A 15804-nucleotide genomic window follows, 5' to 3' on the forward strand; every position below is an offset into this window, starting at 1 on the left:
GGAGGATTAGACTGAATGGATCAGGGAAGTGTCTTATATAATGAGGCTTGCGGCTAAAAGAGGGACCACATTAGACCACATGGTCACCGGGATCAACAGACGCTCTTTGATAATCAACTCCAACAAATGTTCAACTCAGAGTGTTGGTTAATTAAAACTTAATTACGTCTGGGAGTAAATTAACTGTCGGTCAGAAACTCTGAAAAACTGGAGTAAACAAAAGACTTGAAACATTTTGCAGCCAAGAGTTTAATAATTGAACTTTTTCTTTCAATTTCTGTTAACAAAACATTTCTTTTGCAACTGCATCATAATAGTACCGTGTCCTGACATGGAAAAAATAAAACATATTTTGCTCCCACAAATTAAGTATTACTATTATATAGTGTTGCTATTAAATAACATGTCATTTCTAGTATAGTAAAGTTCAAAAGTAAATAGCTCAACAGTGGTGCAGCTCTAAAAAAAACTGTCAGTAGTGTTGTTTCCTTGTTCAGCTGTTCAATGAAAGAATACAAAAAACCCCAAAGAATTTCAGTCTAGTGTCTGAATAAATGATTACACTCGACAGAAGACTAAAGTAGGTTTTCAGTCATTTTTCAGTCAAATGTAATGACTTTTTGAAGACAAAAACATCGTCAATACTTTGAGAAATTTGATCTGGAAAACATCTGATTTTAGGCAAAATCTCTTTTCAGATTTTTAAGCAGAAGTTTTCTTTGTGAACGCTGGAGGGTTTGGTTTCCAGAAACAGATTTGCTTTATTTAAGGAAAAACTGGGACGTTTTATTTGACTTACGCCACCTTTTTAGGAAAAATATCCTAAAATGTGTCCATCTACACTTACCTTAGCATAATTACAGCCTAGAAATGAGGATAGTTGGACTTTATATTGGAGCACCTAAAATAGTATTTTATTTTGAAATTGTTTTTTTTTTAAATAAATATGTCTACTTTTAAGATATTATCTTAATGGTATTTTACTTTGTAAAGAAAGATAAAAAATTTCCCCTGTAGCTCTAAATATGTCATTCTTGAATAAAATGCTGAATGAATTAAGCAAAGGGAAGCATGGACGATAAACTGATCCACTTCATGGATTGAGATTGATTTAGATGTAATCTGCCCCCCTCAGGACAGACCTCTGAACTGCAGCAGAGGAAGACGCAACTGTTTCAATCTTCAGGTCATCTGACATTTTAGGGGGAAAAAAGTTTCATCTGCCACAACTCATTACAGCTTCTAAGTGTTAATTTAACATTTTCAGAAGTTCTAATTTTGTGTTTTTTAACCAAATATTTCTGTATTTCACTGAATGTATGAAACTCAATTGACATGAATTTAGTATTTTAACAGAAGAGATTTTCAATGTGTCAGTTTATTTTTAAGAACTGAAAAATACTTTAGAAATTCAAAGTAAGGTTTTCACAGTGGTACAGTGGCTAGGACTCTCACCTCATAGTGAGAAGGCTCGGGTTCAATTCCTGGCTGGGACCTTTCTGTGTGGAGTTTGCTTGTTTTCCTCGTGTACGTGGGTGTTTTCCTCAGACACTCCAGTTTACTCCCAAAGTCCAAAAACATGCTTTAGAGGTTAATTGGTAACTGTAAATTGTCTCTAGGTGTGCATGTGTGTGGTTGTGTCTCTGCAACAGACTGGAGACCTGTTCAGGGTCAACATTAAACTGGAAAGGCTCCAGCAACCATGGGAGGTATTCTGAGGGTTCAGAAGGATCTGATTAATTCAAACTTTAACATCTTTTTTTCTCTTGACACTTCAGTATTTTCCTTCTTAATTCATGACTGTGGGTGGGGTCCAAATGACCCCAAAGTGTGCTGTGAAGCCATCATCACACGGGCCTCAGCAACGCATCTTCAGGTGACCACTTTCAATGGAAACCTTATGTAAACATGCATCTTTGAGCATTTCAGGCTTCTGCTTTCAAAACTCACATTAACGTGTCCCTTCGAGCGTTTCAAACCGCCGTTCTTAGGCTCTACGTACAAAACACGGCGCCATTGGCTGCTGAAAGTTAAACCAGTTGAACTGTCACCAATCAGGGACTCTGATTTGGTAGTGACGTATGGATGGCGTCCTTTTCAAAACACGGAAGTGCTGACTGAAAATTGATCATGGGGGAGAAATGAAAAACTGCAGTTATCAGAATAGAGCTGTGAAAGAAAAAGCCTGGAGCAAAACTTCAAGAGATTTGTACCGCTTTGACATTTCACACCAAACCTCTTCCAGCTGTAGGTGCAGTAGAAAAAGAAGAAGAAGCCCCTCCCTGCTCGTTTAGTGTTAACGTATTTGAAGTGAGCACGAGCTGCAACACGCCTCCATACTAGCTGAAACATGCAAAGGAACACATCAAAGTGTGCGATTTTTATTTGACATGTGCTGTTGAGGCGGCACAGAACGGCAGGATGAGGATGAGTGCGGTTTAAGGCTCTTTCCAGTCTCTACATTAAGCTTCTTTTTTTTTTTGCTTATTTGCAGCAACACATGTAAACAAAAAATTATGGCATTTTAAAAATAGAAAATTCAGTTGTTTATGTTGATTCTCATTCATTCTGACTTCCCCACCGCCATCTCATGGTGGGTGGAGGTGAGGAAAATCCCACCCGCAACCTGTTGAAGGTCGTCAATAAAAAGAACTGAGCTCTGAACTTCTGCACCGTCGGTCCGAAAACGTCCAAAATTTGGAGAGAAAAAAAAACATGAAGCAGAAGGAAAAAAAAAAAAAGACCCAACATCTGATCGTTTGTCATGTTTGCTCAGTAAAAACTTAATTTAGAATCAAGATAAACATTTTCTACACGTTTCTGAGCGATACCGCTTCACGGGACGAGTCTGCTCAACATCATCCATCAATCATTTTCTAAAACTTAAAGCAGACGTCCTCCACCGCCACACGCCGCTTTCATGAGGTTGTTTGCACGCCATCCTCAGTTGCATCTGTTGGATCCTCTTTGGCTTTCTAAACTCAGCGTTCTGGAAGTGAAAGTCTCTGCTCTCACACGCCGGGGGCAACGCTTTCGTCCGTGTGAGCGGCGTCTCAAGCCCAGTGGACCTGAGACGCCATCTTTGAGTGGCGTTTGGCCTCCATGATGGTGAAAGCTTCCTGCTCCTCGCTCATCTCCTTCTGCCTCTTCTCGTCCAGAAAGGAAACCAGAGAGTCTCTCATGTCCACCACCTCGATCATCTCCTGGAGGATTTTCTCCTCCGCCGCCAGCTCGTCTGGCGTCTTGTCTGCGGGCCCGAAACACACTTTTGGTTAGAAAAGAACTTATTCAAACGGCACAAACGCACATTTAAACCCTTCTGTGTGTTCCTTTCGTTGGCTTCCTGGTTCATTTTTAAATACAGCAGATCAAATAAACCTCTCATAAACTTTCAAAGCTTCTAACTGTGCTACCTTACGGTTTTCCAAAATAAAAGCATGAACCCAGTTTGATCAGGGTTTCGTATACCTTTTTTTTTAGCTATGGTTTTCCGTGAGCTTTTCCATAACCCTTCACAGAATTTTCAAAAGCAAAAATAACACTGAACACTGTTCAGTCAGACTATTGTAGCTGGTGGCGCTAAATCAAACCAAGACATGCAATGATAAATCCCCGTTTGTCTGCCTTGGCGTTAAAGGTGCAGCCGCCGTATGAACGGCCGTTTGTGTTGGTATGGAGGAAACTGCAGTAATGTGTGCAAGCGTGCTGCTTTTAATTTAAAAAACAAAATAAAGATGGGTGATCTTTGTTCGATTGTTTTTCTGATTTTCGTTTTAATATTTCTAAGAACTCATATTCTTGACAGTTGGGACAAAAAAACCATCACAATAACGGTATCTGACAAACTGACTGGTCGGCAGGACAAATTCACAAAGACTTTTATGGATCGTTTTAATCAGGCAAAAACCCAGCCTCTCACCTGATGACTACTGTTTACCTTTCTTTGAATTCTCGGGACGAATCCTTCTGTGTTGTTGCTGAATGTGGGTATTTATGCTGTGTTTCTCAATGGTACACTGGAAGTGTTTGTGTTGTGTGTGTTTAAAACTTTGTTAAAAAAGCAATAAAAAGAAATTAAAAAAGAAAAACGGAATCTGTTCCGTTTACTGTTTGGATTTTCATGATTTTGTTTTATATATTTTTAAGTAATTATCTAGGCTAAAACATAACACCAGTTTTCACATTTCTTTAGATCGAACATAGTGAGACAATCCATATGAAATGAATGATTTTTCTCCATTAAAATATTTATGTGGAACATGTTTTGTCCCGACTCTTAAGAATCAGTGAACTTCACAAGCAAAGGAACTACAAACTAACTAAACTCGTCTGATCATGAAAACTACAAGATGAGCTGCAATTAAAAGCAGAAAAGCCACAAAGTGTCCGTGTCACAGACATGATATGTTTTGTTGATGTGTTTGTGACGACATCACAGGCCTGTTATTCCTACTTTATCCACAAATATTACAGAATAAAACAGAAACCAGCATGAATGGTTTCTTTTTGTCTGTGGTGATGCAGAAAATGAGTTGCAGCCGGAGTTTGCCTTGAGCTGCAGAGGCAGGCAGGGACCGTCAATAAAGTAGATGAAAGCACCCCAAACAAACAACAGCAGTTTGTCAGTAACTCACCCTAAATAATCTCTAAAACATCACAAGAACTCAATATTGTTAAAGCAAACTCCACAGAAATCCATAATATTATTACTCGTTCTCCTAGAGGGAACCGGCGCGTTCAGTAATGCGTGTTGTAGACGTGTCCTTATCTCTTGTGCTATCCTATGGGGTCCAGATGACCCCACCCTTTCATTGACGTGTTCTCCCTACCATGACAAAGGTGGATAAAGGTGGAAAGATTTCATGTAATCCATGGACACCAGTGAAGATCACAAATCATTGAAGAAAAAAGGTTCAGAGCACTGTCTAGTGGGTCTAGATGACCCAACTCCCAATGTTAAAGTGCCTCCAAGGCACAGGGTCATCTGGACCCCACAAGACAAGCAGATACTGGTTATCTCCTCGCTTTAGGACTCCAACTGTTGTAGTCCTAAAAATTATTAAAGCGAATTCGGAAAAAAATGATAACAGAATAATTTATGGCAGAGTTGACAAAGTTGACCACACCCACAACGTGAGCGTCCAGCAGGTCAGCCACAGACTTTACTGCTTTGCTCCCAATAGTCGACAGGGTTGACTCCTAAAATAAATAAACAGTTCATGCTGGTCAATATTTAAAACCTAACCAGAGGTTTTTCTCTATGTTTGTGGATAAACTAGGAAGAACATAAACAGACAGACAGGTGACATAAAGACAAGGACATACACTAAACGGATCCTGTCTATGACACGCACACTTTGTGGCTTTTTTTTTAGGTTTTTATTGCAGCTCATCCTATAGTTTTCATGAGCAGTTTGGAGTTCTTTGCTCTTGAAGTTCCTAAAAAAATATAACAAAAACCCCAGAAAAGATTTGAACTAAAAATACTTGTTTTTGTTTTTAATACATGAAAATTTTAGAACGAACATCACCATTTTTTTTTTTTTTTAAATTGAATGCAATACGCCTCCATAGTAACGTCATCATTAGCCATTTTAAAAGGTTCTGGCGGACTGGCCTCTGCAGCGTTCAGCAGCTGTCCTTGTCCCCCCCCCCTTCATGAAGCTTTGATGCTCTCATGCTGCTGATGTCGGAGGACTTGGAGCAAAGTCTGCATTTTGCACATTTCTGGAGCAAAATGTGTTTTAGGGTCTTTCATTGTTAAAGCTAATCTGAAATGTAAAACATGTTTCTAAACATGGAAAAACAGAATGAAAGTTTTTCTTTGAAAGTTTGAAAAGAATTTCAAACACTTTCCCTATGGTGGAGCTGTGTGTTCAGCATAGGGGGGGGCAATGTTCCAGTGTGAAAGAATGTGAACCCTTCAACAAAAATGACACAAAACAGGCCAGTTTGACAGAACGTTAAGGTTAAGTTAAGCTGTCAAACACTAGATGGCAGTGCAGGTCTTTATGTAGCTGGAGATGACAGCATCACCAGGTGTGTCTTAAACATTTGCCTTTTGCTCTGAAGAGTTCGCCGCCACAACTTGAGTCTGATTTAAAGACTCCACCATGAACTCCTGGGTAAATCAGACCCCTGGGGCATCCACACAACAGTTTGGTCAAACTCATATGTGTGCATAATTTCATGATGTGTGCTTAAATAACCTTCTTAACAGCGAAGATGTCGCCAGTGATACCAAAATGACACCCATTCTTTAATCTTCCCTAACTCTTCAACCATTAATGCATAAACGAATTTCCAATGCATGCTGTTGTGACGTTTCTCCGCCTCGGAATCTGCTGGCAATACATTAAATGCGTAAGCGGTTACGGTAGTCAACTAAATGTCAAATTGTAGGGGCATTTGGAGGGATAGGGCTGTCCAAAATGGTTTTCTGAATGGGAAACCCTCGCAGTGGGGGGCTCTGGATCCGGCACAGCGGATTGGATGTGTCTGAGGCACAGAAGTTTACATGTAAATGTAAGCAATGACTTTGAAGTTTCAAAACTGATGATATGCATTTTTCAAGCGCTGGCAGCTTCTCGCTAATGTGAATAACTGGCGACTCTTGGTGACATCATCGAGTGGGAGTAACGTCCAGTAACTATTTTTCTATAACTATCCGTCTGGAGGGCTAAATATAGGGGTAGGGAGAAGCCATAAGGGTAGCGAAAGAATTCTGATTCGGCTTAAATGTAGTCGAAGGAACAATGAGGATGGAAAGACTGTGGAGAATATTTTCAGTATTTGTTAAAGGATTATACAACAGTGATGTTTAGGTTTTGTTTACTGCTGAAATTAACCAAGAAGTGTGGATAAACACCGTTTCTTTTTCTAAACCTTGGTGTTTTTATCTGTTCTGTATTGTTGATTCTGATCCGCTGTTCTAAATAAAAGGTATAAATGTTTTATTTTCCTCCATACAGTAAAGACACACACATGTATATATGAAAGCAACCATTTATACATTTTATATAGTAAGAATCGTGCTTTTAGCCCCAAGTGTCCCTTATGAAACTTTTGTGTCTGATTTAAACTCTTTAGGAAAACATCCACTGGTACAAACCTTTCAGATCCATGTACTTCCTGAGCTCCAGCTCCAACATACTCTGCTTGTCTTCCAGTTCCAGCTGGCGGGACCTGAGAGACAAACAGAGACTCAGTCAACCTGCTGAATCAGCAGCAGCTGCTGAAAACTCTGCTGATGCAACGGTGTGTGGTTGACCACGCAAGCGAGACGGCAGTGACTTACGCCACCATGAGGTCCGACTCCTCAGACACCAGGGCGTTCTTCTCATGGACAAGCTGGATCCACTGTTCGATCATGTCTGGAGCGCCTCCGCTGGCTGGAGGAGGAGAGGAGACCGCATGAATGAATGAATGAATGAATGAATGAATAATGGCAGGAGGAGGGGAAAGGAGAAACATGAGTGAAGCTCTGGATCGTAAACTGTTGCCGTCTGTGAGACAAAAGTCATGTGAGAAGCAGAGGAACTTCACGATGTCAGCTGAGAGGTTAGATTTGACTCCACCTGCTTCACCTGCCATGATGGAGAGGAGAGCGCAGAGGAGTTTCCTCTAAACTCCTCCTCTCCTTACAACCTAACAAGTCCACCCGACAAAAGCCATGGGTTACACCGAAACAGAAAATGAGTTTCCCCCTTTTTCCCGTTAGTGAGAGTGGAACAAACGAGAAGGAGCATCAGAAAGTCAGGAGCTGGACCTGGGTCTGGGCCTGCAGCTGGAAGGACTTCAGGCTCCTCATGAGGTTCAGACTCTTCAGCAGGCGAGTCACTGTCGTGTCCTACCAGTTACATTGCATGTAAACAAAAGAAAAAGTTTCACACCGGAAGTTAATGTGATGTTTGAATAATTGCACTGAGTTTTGCGCTAGCAGCCGCCTGCAAGTCCTCCAACAACAAAGAAGCTTCTTAGAGTTTTTGTTTTTCTGCAAACGCAGAGTGAGCACTAGAAAACAGTAAAGATTCACAAACAGCATCAATGTGTCAGCGCTTTTAAGAACTCCAGTCATTGAAACCAAAACAACTGAGATCCAGGTAACGTAAAGATTTATGGGATCATTTATTTGATGTGGAACAAACTCAATTTCGTCCTCTTTCTTCCTAATTTCCAGGATGTGTCTGTGTATTTTCTTTGATAAAAGCAGTGAGAACATTTAACCCAAAGAAGGAGCAGTTTGTACAAACTTCCCCCTCCCACAGCTACAGCTCTGTGCTGCCCAATGATGTGCCTGACTGTAATTCAGCTTCATCTATTCAGAAGCAGCTTGTCATATTAGATGGTAAAAATAAAATCAGATAATATCTACTATGGTCTGTTTCTAAATCCGGGCTCTAGCAAACTGAGGCAGAACCGATGGTCAAGCTCCATCCGGAGTTGTTTTTTTTAGATTTCATAAACCCAAAAGCAAACCAGATTTTGTGGCTTTATCTAAGCGGACAAAGCATTTTTGCAACAGTTTAGTTATTCAGATTGGGTTATATGTGAAACAAAGCGTCTCAGCAGTGTCCCACAATTCAAACTGCTAGAGTTAAGTGGTACTCCCTGATCATTCTGATTGGTTTCTACTTGAAACCATGTTTTAAAACAGCTTTGCTGTAGATTAAAACGTTCAGCACAACAGAACAGAGAAGAGCGACTCCGGTGAAACTTGGGAACCTTAACAGAACCAGAACGTAAAAATCTGCCGTCTCTGGTTTCTAAAGGAATGACCGATGTTGATTCTTACCAGCCTCTCCTCGCAGACGTTTCTCCAGATCCACACCTTTGTGCTCCAGGTCCTTAAAGGTCACCTCGATCTCCTCTAGTCTTCTCTGGATGGACTGTGGAACAGAGAACAATAAAGAAAGCATTGTTAAAAATGTTTAGCCTCGTTTTCAGCAGGATCCTGCAGTGGCATGGGTACCTAAACTTGTTCCCAAGTTGGTAATGGCACCAATAAATACAGAGCTACCAGTACAAACGCGTACAGTTCTAGCGGTACACATGGAACTGATGTATGTATATGTAATGTTACTATTCTAGTAACAGTACAGATGTACAGTACAGAACTACCTGTTCAGATGTAGACTGTACCAATGGTACTGATGTATACGGAACTACAGGTACAGACGTAAACGGTACTAACGGTACCAACGTATACGAGTAACGCCTGTATCGACCTATACTTGTCATGATGTATATGGCTAATGCCAGTACTGACCTATGCGGTACTACTAGTACTGACCCATACGGTACTACCACTACTTGTGGGCGGGAAGATATCAGAATGGGTGTGGCCATGAGGGTGCGCAGAGCTTCAGCCAAAATGCCAAATGTGAGGCGAGTGAAGGTTAGGTTGTACATTACAGCAATGTGACACGTACAATGCTCCGACAGTGCAGACCGTCAGAAAGAAGGAAATGAAGCTTCTCAGGCACATTCAAGCGCTCTCCTTCACCGTGTCACGCTGCTCTGCCACTTCGCCACTCAACCCCTTGAATATAATTATTTGACAAAAGAAGTCATTTCCCCTCAAGGAGACCAGAGAGTCCTCTAAAGGGAAGTGTTGGATAAAAGAAATCACCGGTATCTTTGTTAAATTCAGTTCATCACAAACTATTGAAGACACTTCTCCTTGGTGGTGACTTTTCAGTGGAAACTGATTGTAATCTTTGCAGCGGGCACAACAGAGTCATAGTTGCTCACGTACATTTCCATCGACTTCTTATCTCCAGGAAGAAACACAAAGTACCAGCACTTCTTAAGCCTTGATAAGCTGGACAGACAGACTGTTCTTGTTGCATCAGTTTCTCCTGCAGACTGATGAGATGTTTTCCAGATTAAAGTCTGATCCTGCAGAAGTCATGAAACTTTACACTATTTCTTTACTCATCGTATTTAGACTATTCCTACCACATCAGACATGGTTTACAAATAGCAGAACATGACTTTCTTTACTCTAAAAAGTCCATCATGTGTTGTGCAGAGAGCAAAAACTTTAGTTTCCTAAGCAAAACCAGCTCCTGAGGAGATCTGGATCAGAAATCTTGAAAGTATGCAGACGGACAGCGGCCTGCGTTTCTGCCAACATTTCACCTGCTGTTCAGACAACAGGCTGGGTTGGTTGGTTGTTTTTTTTAATCGTCTCACACGCTGATTTCTATTCCTGCAAAGCTCCATAAAAAGCATGATGGGGAAAAAAAAAAAAAAAGGAAGCGCAGACATTTTAAAGTCCCACGTATTGCAGTGAAGGCCAGACAAAGAGCTGATTATGATTTGTAGTCTTCTGCTGAACATAATATTCCTGCTTACATGTTTTTGGATGTTTTTATTTATAACATTATTAACGACAGATGATATAACGCAAGTTAAACCAGACCCTCCCATTAAGATCAAGGTTAAAACAGGAAAAAGAAACACCAACTGAAGACATGTGTATCATAAACTTCTCTATTAGCAAAAACAAACCACTTCTCCCCATATTAGGAATTAAAGAGTCAATATTGAAAGATTTTTTGTTGTTATTTTCTATTTGTCAGACATATAGACCAAAAAAGGAGCCAGTTTAGCTCGTGCTGCGGGCTGCTCCCTATTCCCTTCTCTGCTTCTGTGCCGGGCCCCAGCCCGCATAAATTGAGAGGGTTGCGTCAGGAAGGGCATCCGGCGTGAAACATTGCCAAGTTAACCATGCGACTCATCCTCGAACAAGAGGCTGTTTCGCTGTGGCGACCCCTGATGGGAAAAACCGAAAGAGAAAGAAGATAGACCAAAAAAAAGGCTCTTTCTCTCCTAGAACAGACTTTAGCCAATTTCACTTTAAGTTTTGCTTATTTATTTTAGCGCAAGTTTGCATATTTGTTTTCACAGTGCATTGTGTTCTGCGTCCTGATTGGCTGTAGAATGTTGTCAATCAGCCTCCGTTGTGGCGTTTCAGAATGCATCCACTTTGCAAAGATTATTATCTTTGTTTTCATTCTCTAAAACTGGCTTTTTTCTTACTATGAAGGTTTGAACTTTGAGAGTTTAAACCTGAGAGAAAACTTCACATTTGTCTGAGAAACGTGTAGAAAGTGTGTAGTGAGGTGTTACCTTAAAGAAATCTGGAGTTATAGTAGAAAAATAAATCATGCTGAAACTGCTCGTCATTTTCAGAACATAACTACCGCGATAACAAGGGAATACTGTATTGAAGTAAATACATGAATGACTACACATCAGGAGCGTTTGGATAAAAGCTGAAGCTGAAGCTAGAGGGGAAAATTCCAGCCAGTTTTGAGGACAAATGTTTCAATATTTGAAACAAAATAAATTCCTCTTGATCTTGACCTTCACATGTTTTACTCCACAAACATTCTTTTTCCTCTCAGAAAAAAATAACTTTTATGTGTAGCATTCTAATGACATTAAAATGGAATTCATGTAAACACAGTCACTGGAGAATAGATCACACAAAATGAAGATCAGAACTTTTTAAAGAAGTTCTGGGCGGCAGTCGTAGCACCACAGAGTGTTTATCTGCACAGCCTTCTGATCTTATCCTGAATGAGACATCACCATGACAACATGCTTCGCTGATGGTTTGTGATGAAATTAGGTCGTATTTGGGATAAGTGTAGCGAGATCAGATGAATGCACAGAAACACGCTGCACTGGAAGACGCACAGCAGATCAGACTGATCGTTTTACACCAGTTTTCTTCTGTTTGCCGTCTGCAAACACGAATCCATTAAAAGCATGCTCACAACCCTCCAGTGTCTCATTTGGAAGAAGAGTTTAGGGTAAAATACTGATTTATAAAAAAAAACAAGACTCCCACTCGAGGAAAGCATCCACGATCCTAGAAATAACAACAGAGAATGTGAGTGCTTTCCTAATGAGAGCAGCCAGGGTCCCTGTGTCTGCTCTAGCATTCCACTGAGAGATTCCCATCCCAACCAACATGACCGTCTCTGCAGAAAGAGGAGGTGCTGCTTCATCAGGTCATTGCTATCTAAATCTGGAAACTCTGGATGGAAAATATTTTGTTCAAACAAATATTTTATCTAAAACAGTTGCTAATCCAAGGGGGAAGGGTAGCTAGTGATGACATTTGTGCTTTTAACTTGTTACTGATGCAAAATCCCCCAGAACTGAACTGAACCTGAAGAAGAAAAAAAGGCTCACTGAGCCGTCTTCGATCTTAAAATGTCCTGCGGGGCACCTGCGTGTTCTGTACAGATTTGCCCTTTGATTGACCGCAGAGAGCGTGTATCCACCTGTAAGGGAAGTTGTGACCAACGACAAGAGTGCAGCACAAAGCCATCATATGATAGCATCACCTATACAACTTAAGTGCATGTAAAATCCATGATCCTTACAGATACTTCATATTACACTGACCACATGCATGACAATCGAATATTCCCAATTTGATGACATCTCTCATGCTAGGTTCCCACCGGCATCTGCAACACGCATTTAAGCAACCACTTCCAATGACAGGTTTGTGTCAAAACGCTCACGCTTGCGCGTTGATGCGAAAGTTTTTAAGCCTGTTTCCAACTTTATGTACAGAATACAAAATAATTGAACACACTTTGAAAGGATAATGATAAATCATGTAATCAAATGGTTACGGTATAACGGGGTGGAATTATATACGTTCGCTTCCTTCCACTCCCTTTCAAGCAATATTTATTGATATGTCTAATTCATTCAATATCCTAAGTTTGATTCGTCATTGTCTGAATGGATAACTGATGATTGTTGTGTATTATTCTTATTTGATTGCTTGAAATAAACCATTTCAAATCAAATCAAAGTTAAACCAGTTTAACTTTGACCAATCAGGGACAGATTTGGTAGTGGCATATGGATGGCTTCCTTTTTATGTCATGGAAGTACCAACCGTTTGAGAATTGATCATGAAAATAAAAATGAATAAATGCAGGAATTCTGCGACACCAAGACTGAAAAGTCTGAATCAAAATAGAGCTGTGAAAGAAAAAGACCGGAGTAAAATTCATGAGATTTGCACCCCTTCAACATTTCTCACCAAACTTCTTCCCACTGTGAGTACATGCGCTTCTATCCGGTATTGACAGTCCAGTGTGAACACTGTATGCTACAAGCACGTTTAGGAGCCTGGTGTGAACGAAGCCTTAAGGGAACTCCAAGACACTCCTGTGCTCCCTTTAGGATGCAGCCCCTCCACAGACCCGGACACCCAAACAGGTTAACCCCCTGTAGGGGTGCATCTGACTAATGCTTTTGTTACATAGATTACATAGATTGACTGACCTGAGCTTGACGGAATCGCTGTAATTCACTCATCCTGGCGCGGCGCTCCAAAGTCCTCGTCTTCTTCCGCTCCAGCTTCTGGGCCTGAAGAGGGTTGGTCGGCACCTCGAACTGGAAGACAGGTTTTGTTATTGGAAGGTAAACGACGGCAGTGTTTTTGCCATCGCTCTCAGCTCACCATCTCAAACTGGTCATCGTCATCTTGTTCAAACATGTCATCCTCGTCATCGTCGTCGTCATCTCCATCGATGCCCTTCTCCGAGGTGACGTGTGCAAAGGTCCCATCTGCTGCAGGAGAGGCAAATGTGAGCTGAAAGGAACCCAAACGGAGAACAAAAAACGCAAAGAGCTGGTTTTCACCGTCGCTCCCTGGATGACCGACATGGACGCTAAGCCTCGGGTCTCGGCTGATCCTCGGGGAGGAGAGATTCCAGGGGGAGAACTTGGACCGGGGTCTGCTCTGACCGTTCAGCATCTCCTTCTTTCTGAGGCAGCGTCGAGTCTTCTTCTCCCGGAAGTGGCTGGCAGTGCTCCCACTCCAGTAGCCCTCCTCCTCCTGCCCGTCCAGTCCCGGTTTGAGAGGTCCTCCTGCATTAGCTGAGGAGGAAGAGCAGGAGGAGGATCCGCCATGGGTCTCGGAGTCAGAGTCAGCACTGAAGCTCTGCAGGTTTCCCAGAGCACTTCTCTCCTCGGTGCTCAACTGAAGCTTGCGAAGGGACTGCTTTGGATGGGAGTCCGACCCGGGCTTTGGGCCGTCTTCCAGTAGGGAAGGAGGCGGAGCTTTTTCAGGCATGGAGGGGCTCTGGATGTGGATCGTACGCGGCTTTGCCACTGGGGGGGACGGAACAGAGTCCGGAGTGATCTGCCGGGAAAGGCGTGGCTTTGGGACCGGACACGGTGACTCCTCCACCTCATCAGTTGCTGGAGGATCTGTGGACGATTCGGACACAAGAGGCTCTTCCGAGCTGTCTTTAGACTCAAAAATGTGCTGACTTTGCTCCTCTGGAGCACATGGAAGTGCGCCGGTGTGTTGGGGGCATTCATAGTCCTCGTCCGATGGTGATGGGCTGTAATCGTCACTGAAGAGCTCCGTCTCTTTATCATCCTAAATGAAAACAGAAGACCAATAAACCAAATACTCTTAGGCAACAGAATAGAGTCTGAAGTCAGCTGCTCTGCTCAGTGACCCACCTCACAAGACGCTTCAACCCCATTCGCAAGCATCAGCTCCTCAGAGTGCAGCTCGCAGTAAAACGTCCCTGCAGGCAGAAAAGGAAGAACAATGCGGCTCCCTTGAGTGAAAACTCTGTGATACAGCAGAAGACCTGCATGACACATTCTCAGAGCACCAGACCCCGAGTGTTTTAATCAGTTTGTTCCTTGTGATGTTGGAAAGCTCGTGGCGTTTTTTTTTTTTAAATTATTGACTCTGATGCAACAGCGTGAAAGCAGCATGTTGGAGTGGCAGCTATACAATTTAAGGAAAACATACAAGACGCATGAGAGAAACACACTTTACTGTGTGTGGTTCAAGTTCAGCAAAGCTGAAAAGGAAGGCATGATTATCGTGATTTAATAATGAATAATATGCAATATATCCTGTAAACCCAACATTTAATGTTAACTACAGTTTTTTCCAGACTTTCCAACAGTTGCACCAACCGAATAAACGACCTTCGATTTGACGTTTCTTCTAGAGGCAGGAAGAGAAACCCCACAGCTGTGTGTCTGGTTTTTTTGACTGCCTGACATGACGGCGGGGAGTTTTTCCTGACCTGTGTTCTCGTCGAAGGTGTATCCTCCCAGCCTGAGTGTGATGCCGCACTTGTGGCAGGTGAAGCAGCTCCGGTGGAAGAACTTCCCCTCGGCGCTGATGCGCTCCAGCACGTACACCCTGTGACCACAGAAGTAGCACTCCTCGCTGTTGGCCATCATCACGGAGGCGGTGGGCTTCGGTTTCAGAGTAGGGCGACGAGGAGCCTTTGGGGGGGCGGGTTCAGGCGCTGGAGGGGGGGCTGGAATCGGATCCTGGGTTGAATCAAAACAAGACAATCGTACTGCAAGTGTGTCTTTTTCCCCTTCTCCTTCAACTGATCAAGCTTTTTCTGTAGATGGTGACTTTAAATGAGGAGAAAAAATGAACAGTTTGTTTTTAAACACACCCTGTCCTCATCTTCCATCCCTCTCTGCATGGCTGGAGCTCGTCGTTGAGACATCAGTTTGTCCTACAAAGATAACAGGAAATGAGAAAACAAACATTTTCAACGGAACAGTTTGCCTTATCACAGATGAAGCTGAAGGCCACGACCTTCAGCTCCAGTGACTGGCAGCTGTGGGTGTGCGGTGTCGCGGGTGAGGGGAGGGGAGGTACCTTGCGTCTTTGCAGAGAGTTGTGCTTCAGTTTGCTCAGGAAAAACACAGCCGATTGGGTTCGAGAGAAAGTTGCAGCCTTGGACAACGGCAGGGAATCCAACGGTT

At 42.4% G+C, this 15804-nt stretch overlaps 1 protein-coding gene across 8 annotated transcripts in view; it reads right to left on the minus strand.

Annotated features, from left to right (window-relative positions):
• Positions 1–2365: 2365 nt before the first annotated feature.
• The window catches only part of mical1 (microtubule associated monooxygenase, calponin and LIM domain containing 1), a 32286-nt gene continuing 18847 nt past the window's right edge, over positions 2366–15804 (minus strand). For 3 of the 8 annotated variants that reach the window (XM_023956905.2, XM_011477604.4, XM_078949804.1), the window contains 12 exons: positions 15698–15804; positions 15489–15551; positions 15102–15354; positions 14518–14585; positions 13687–14431; positions 13505–13614; positions 13327–13437; positions 8795–8888; positions 7769–7849; positions 7298–7391; positions 7112–7185; positions 2366–3247 (listed from right to left, as the gene is read on the minus strand). In XM_023956905.2, coding sequence (XP_023812673.1) covers positions 3054–3247; positions 7112–7185; positions 7298–7391; positions 7769–7849; positions 8795–8888; positions 13327–13437; positions 13505–13614; positions 13687–14431; positions 14518–14585; positions 15102–15354; positions 15489–15551; positions 15698–15804 — 1994 coding nt within the window. In that variant the 3' untranslated portion in view covers positions 2366–3053. The remainder of the gene's footprint in view (positions 3248–7111; positions 7186–7297; positions 7392–7768; positions 7850–8794; positions 8889–13326; positions 13438–13504; positions 13615–13686; positions 14432–14517; positions 14586–15101; positions 15355–15488; positions 15552–15697) is intronic. The other 5 variants (XM_011477606.4, XM_078949806.1, XM_011477605.4 and 2 more) reach the window with 4 other exon arrangements.

This window comes from Oryzias latipes, chromosome 7 (genome assembly GCF_053564925.1).
Source record: "Oryzias latipes strain Hd-rR chromosome 7, Olatipes_Hd-rR_3.1".
Classification (NCBI taxonomy): Eukaryota; Metazoa; Chordata; class Actinopteri; order Beloniformes; family Adrianichthyidae; genus Oryzias; species Oryzias latipes.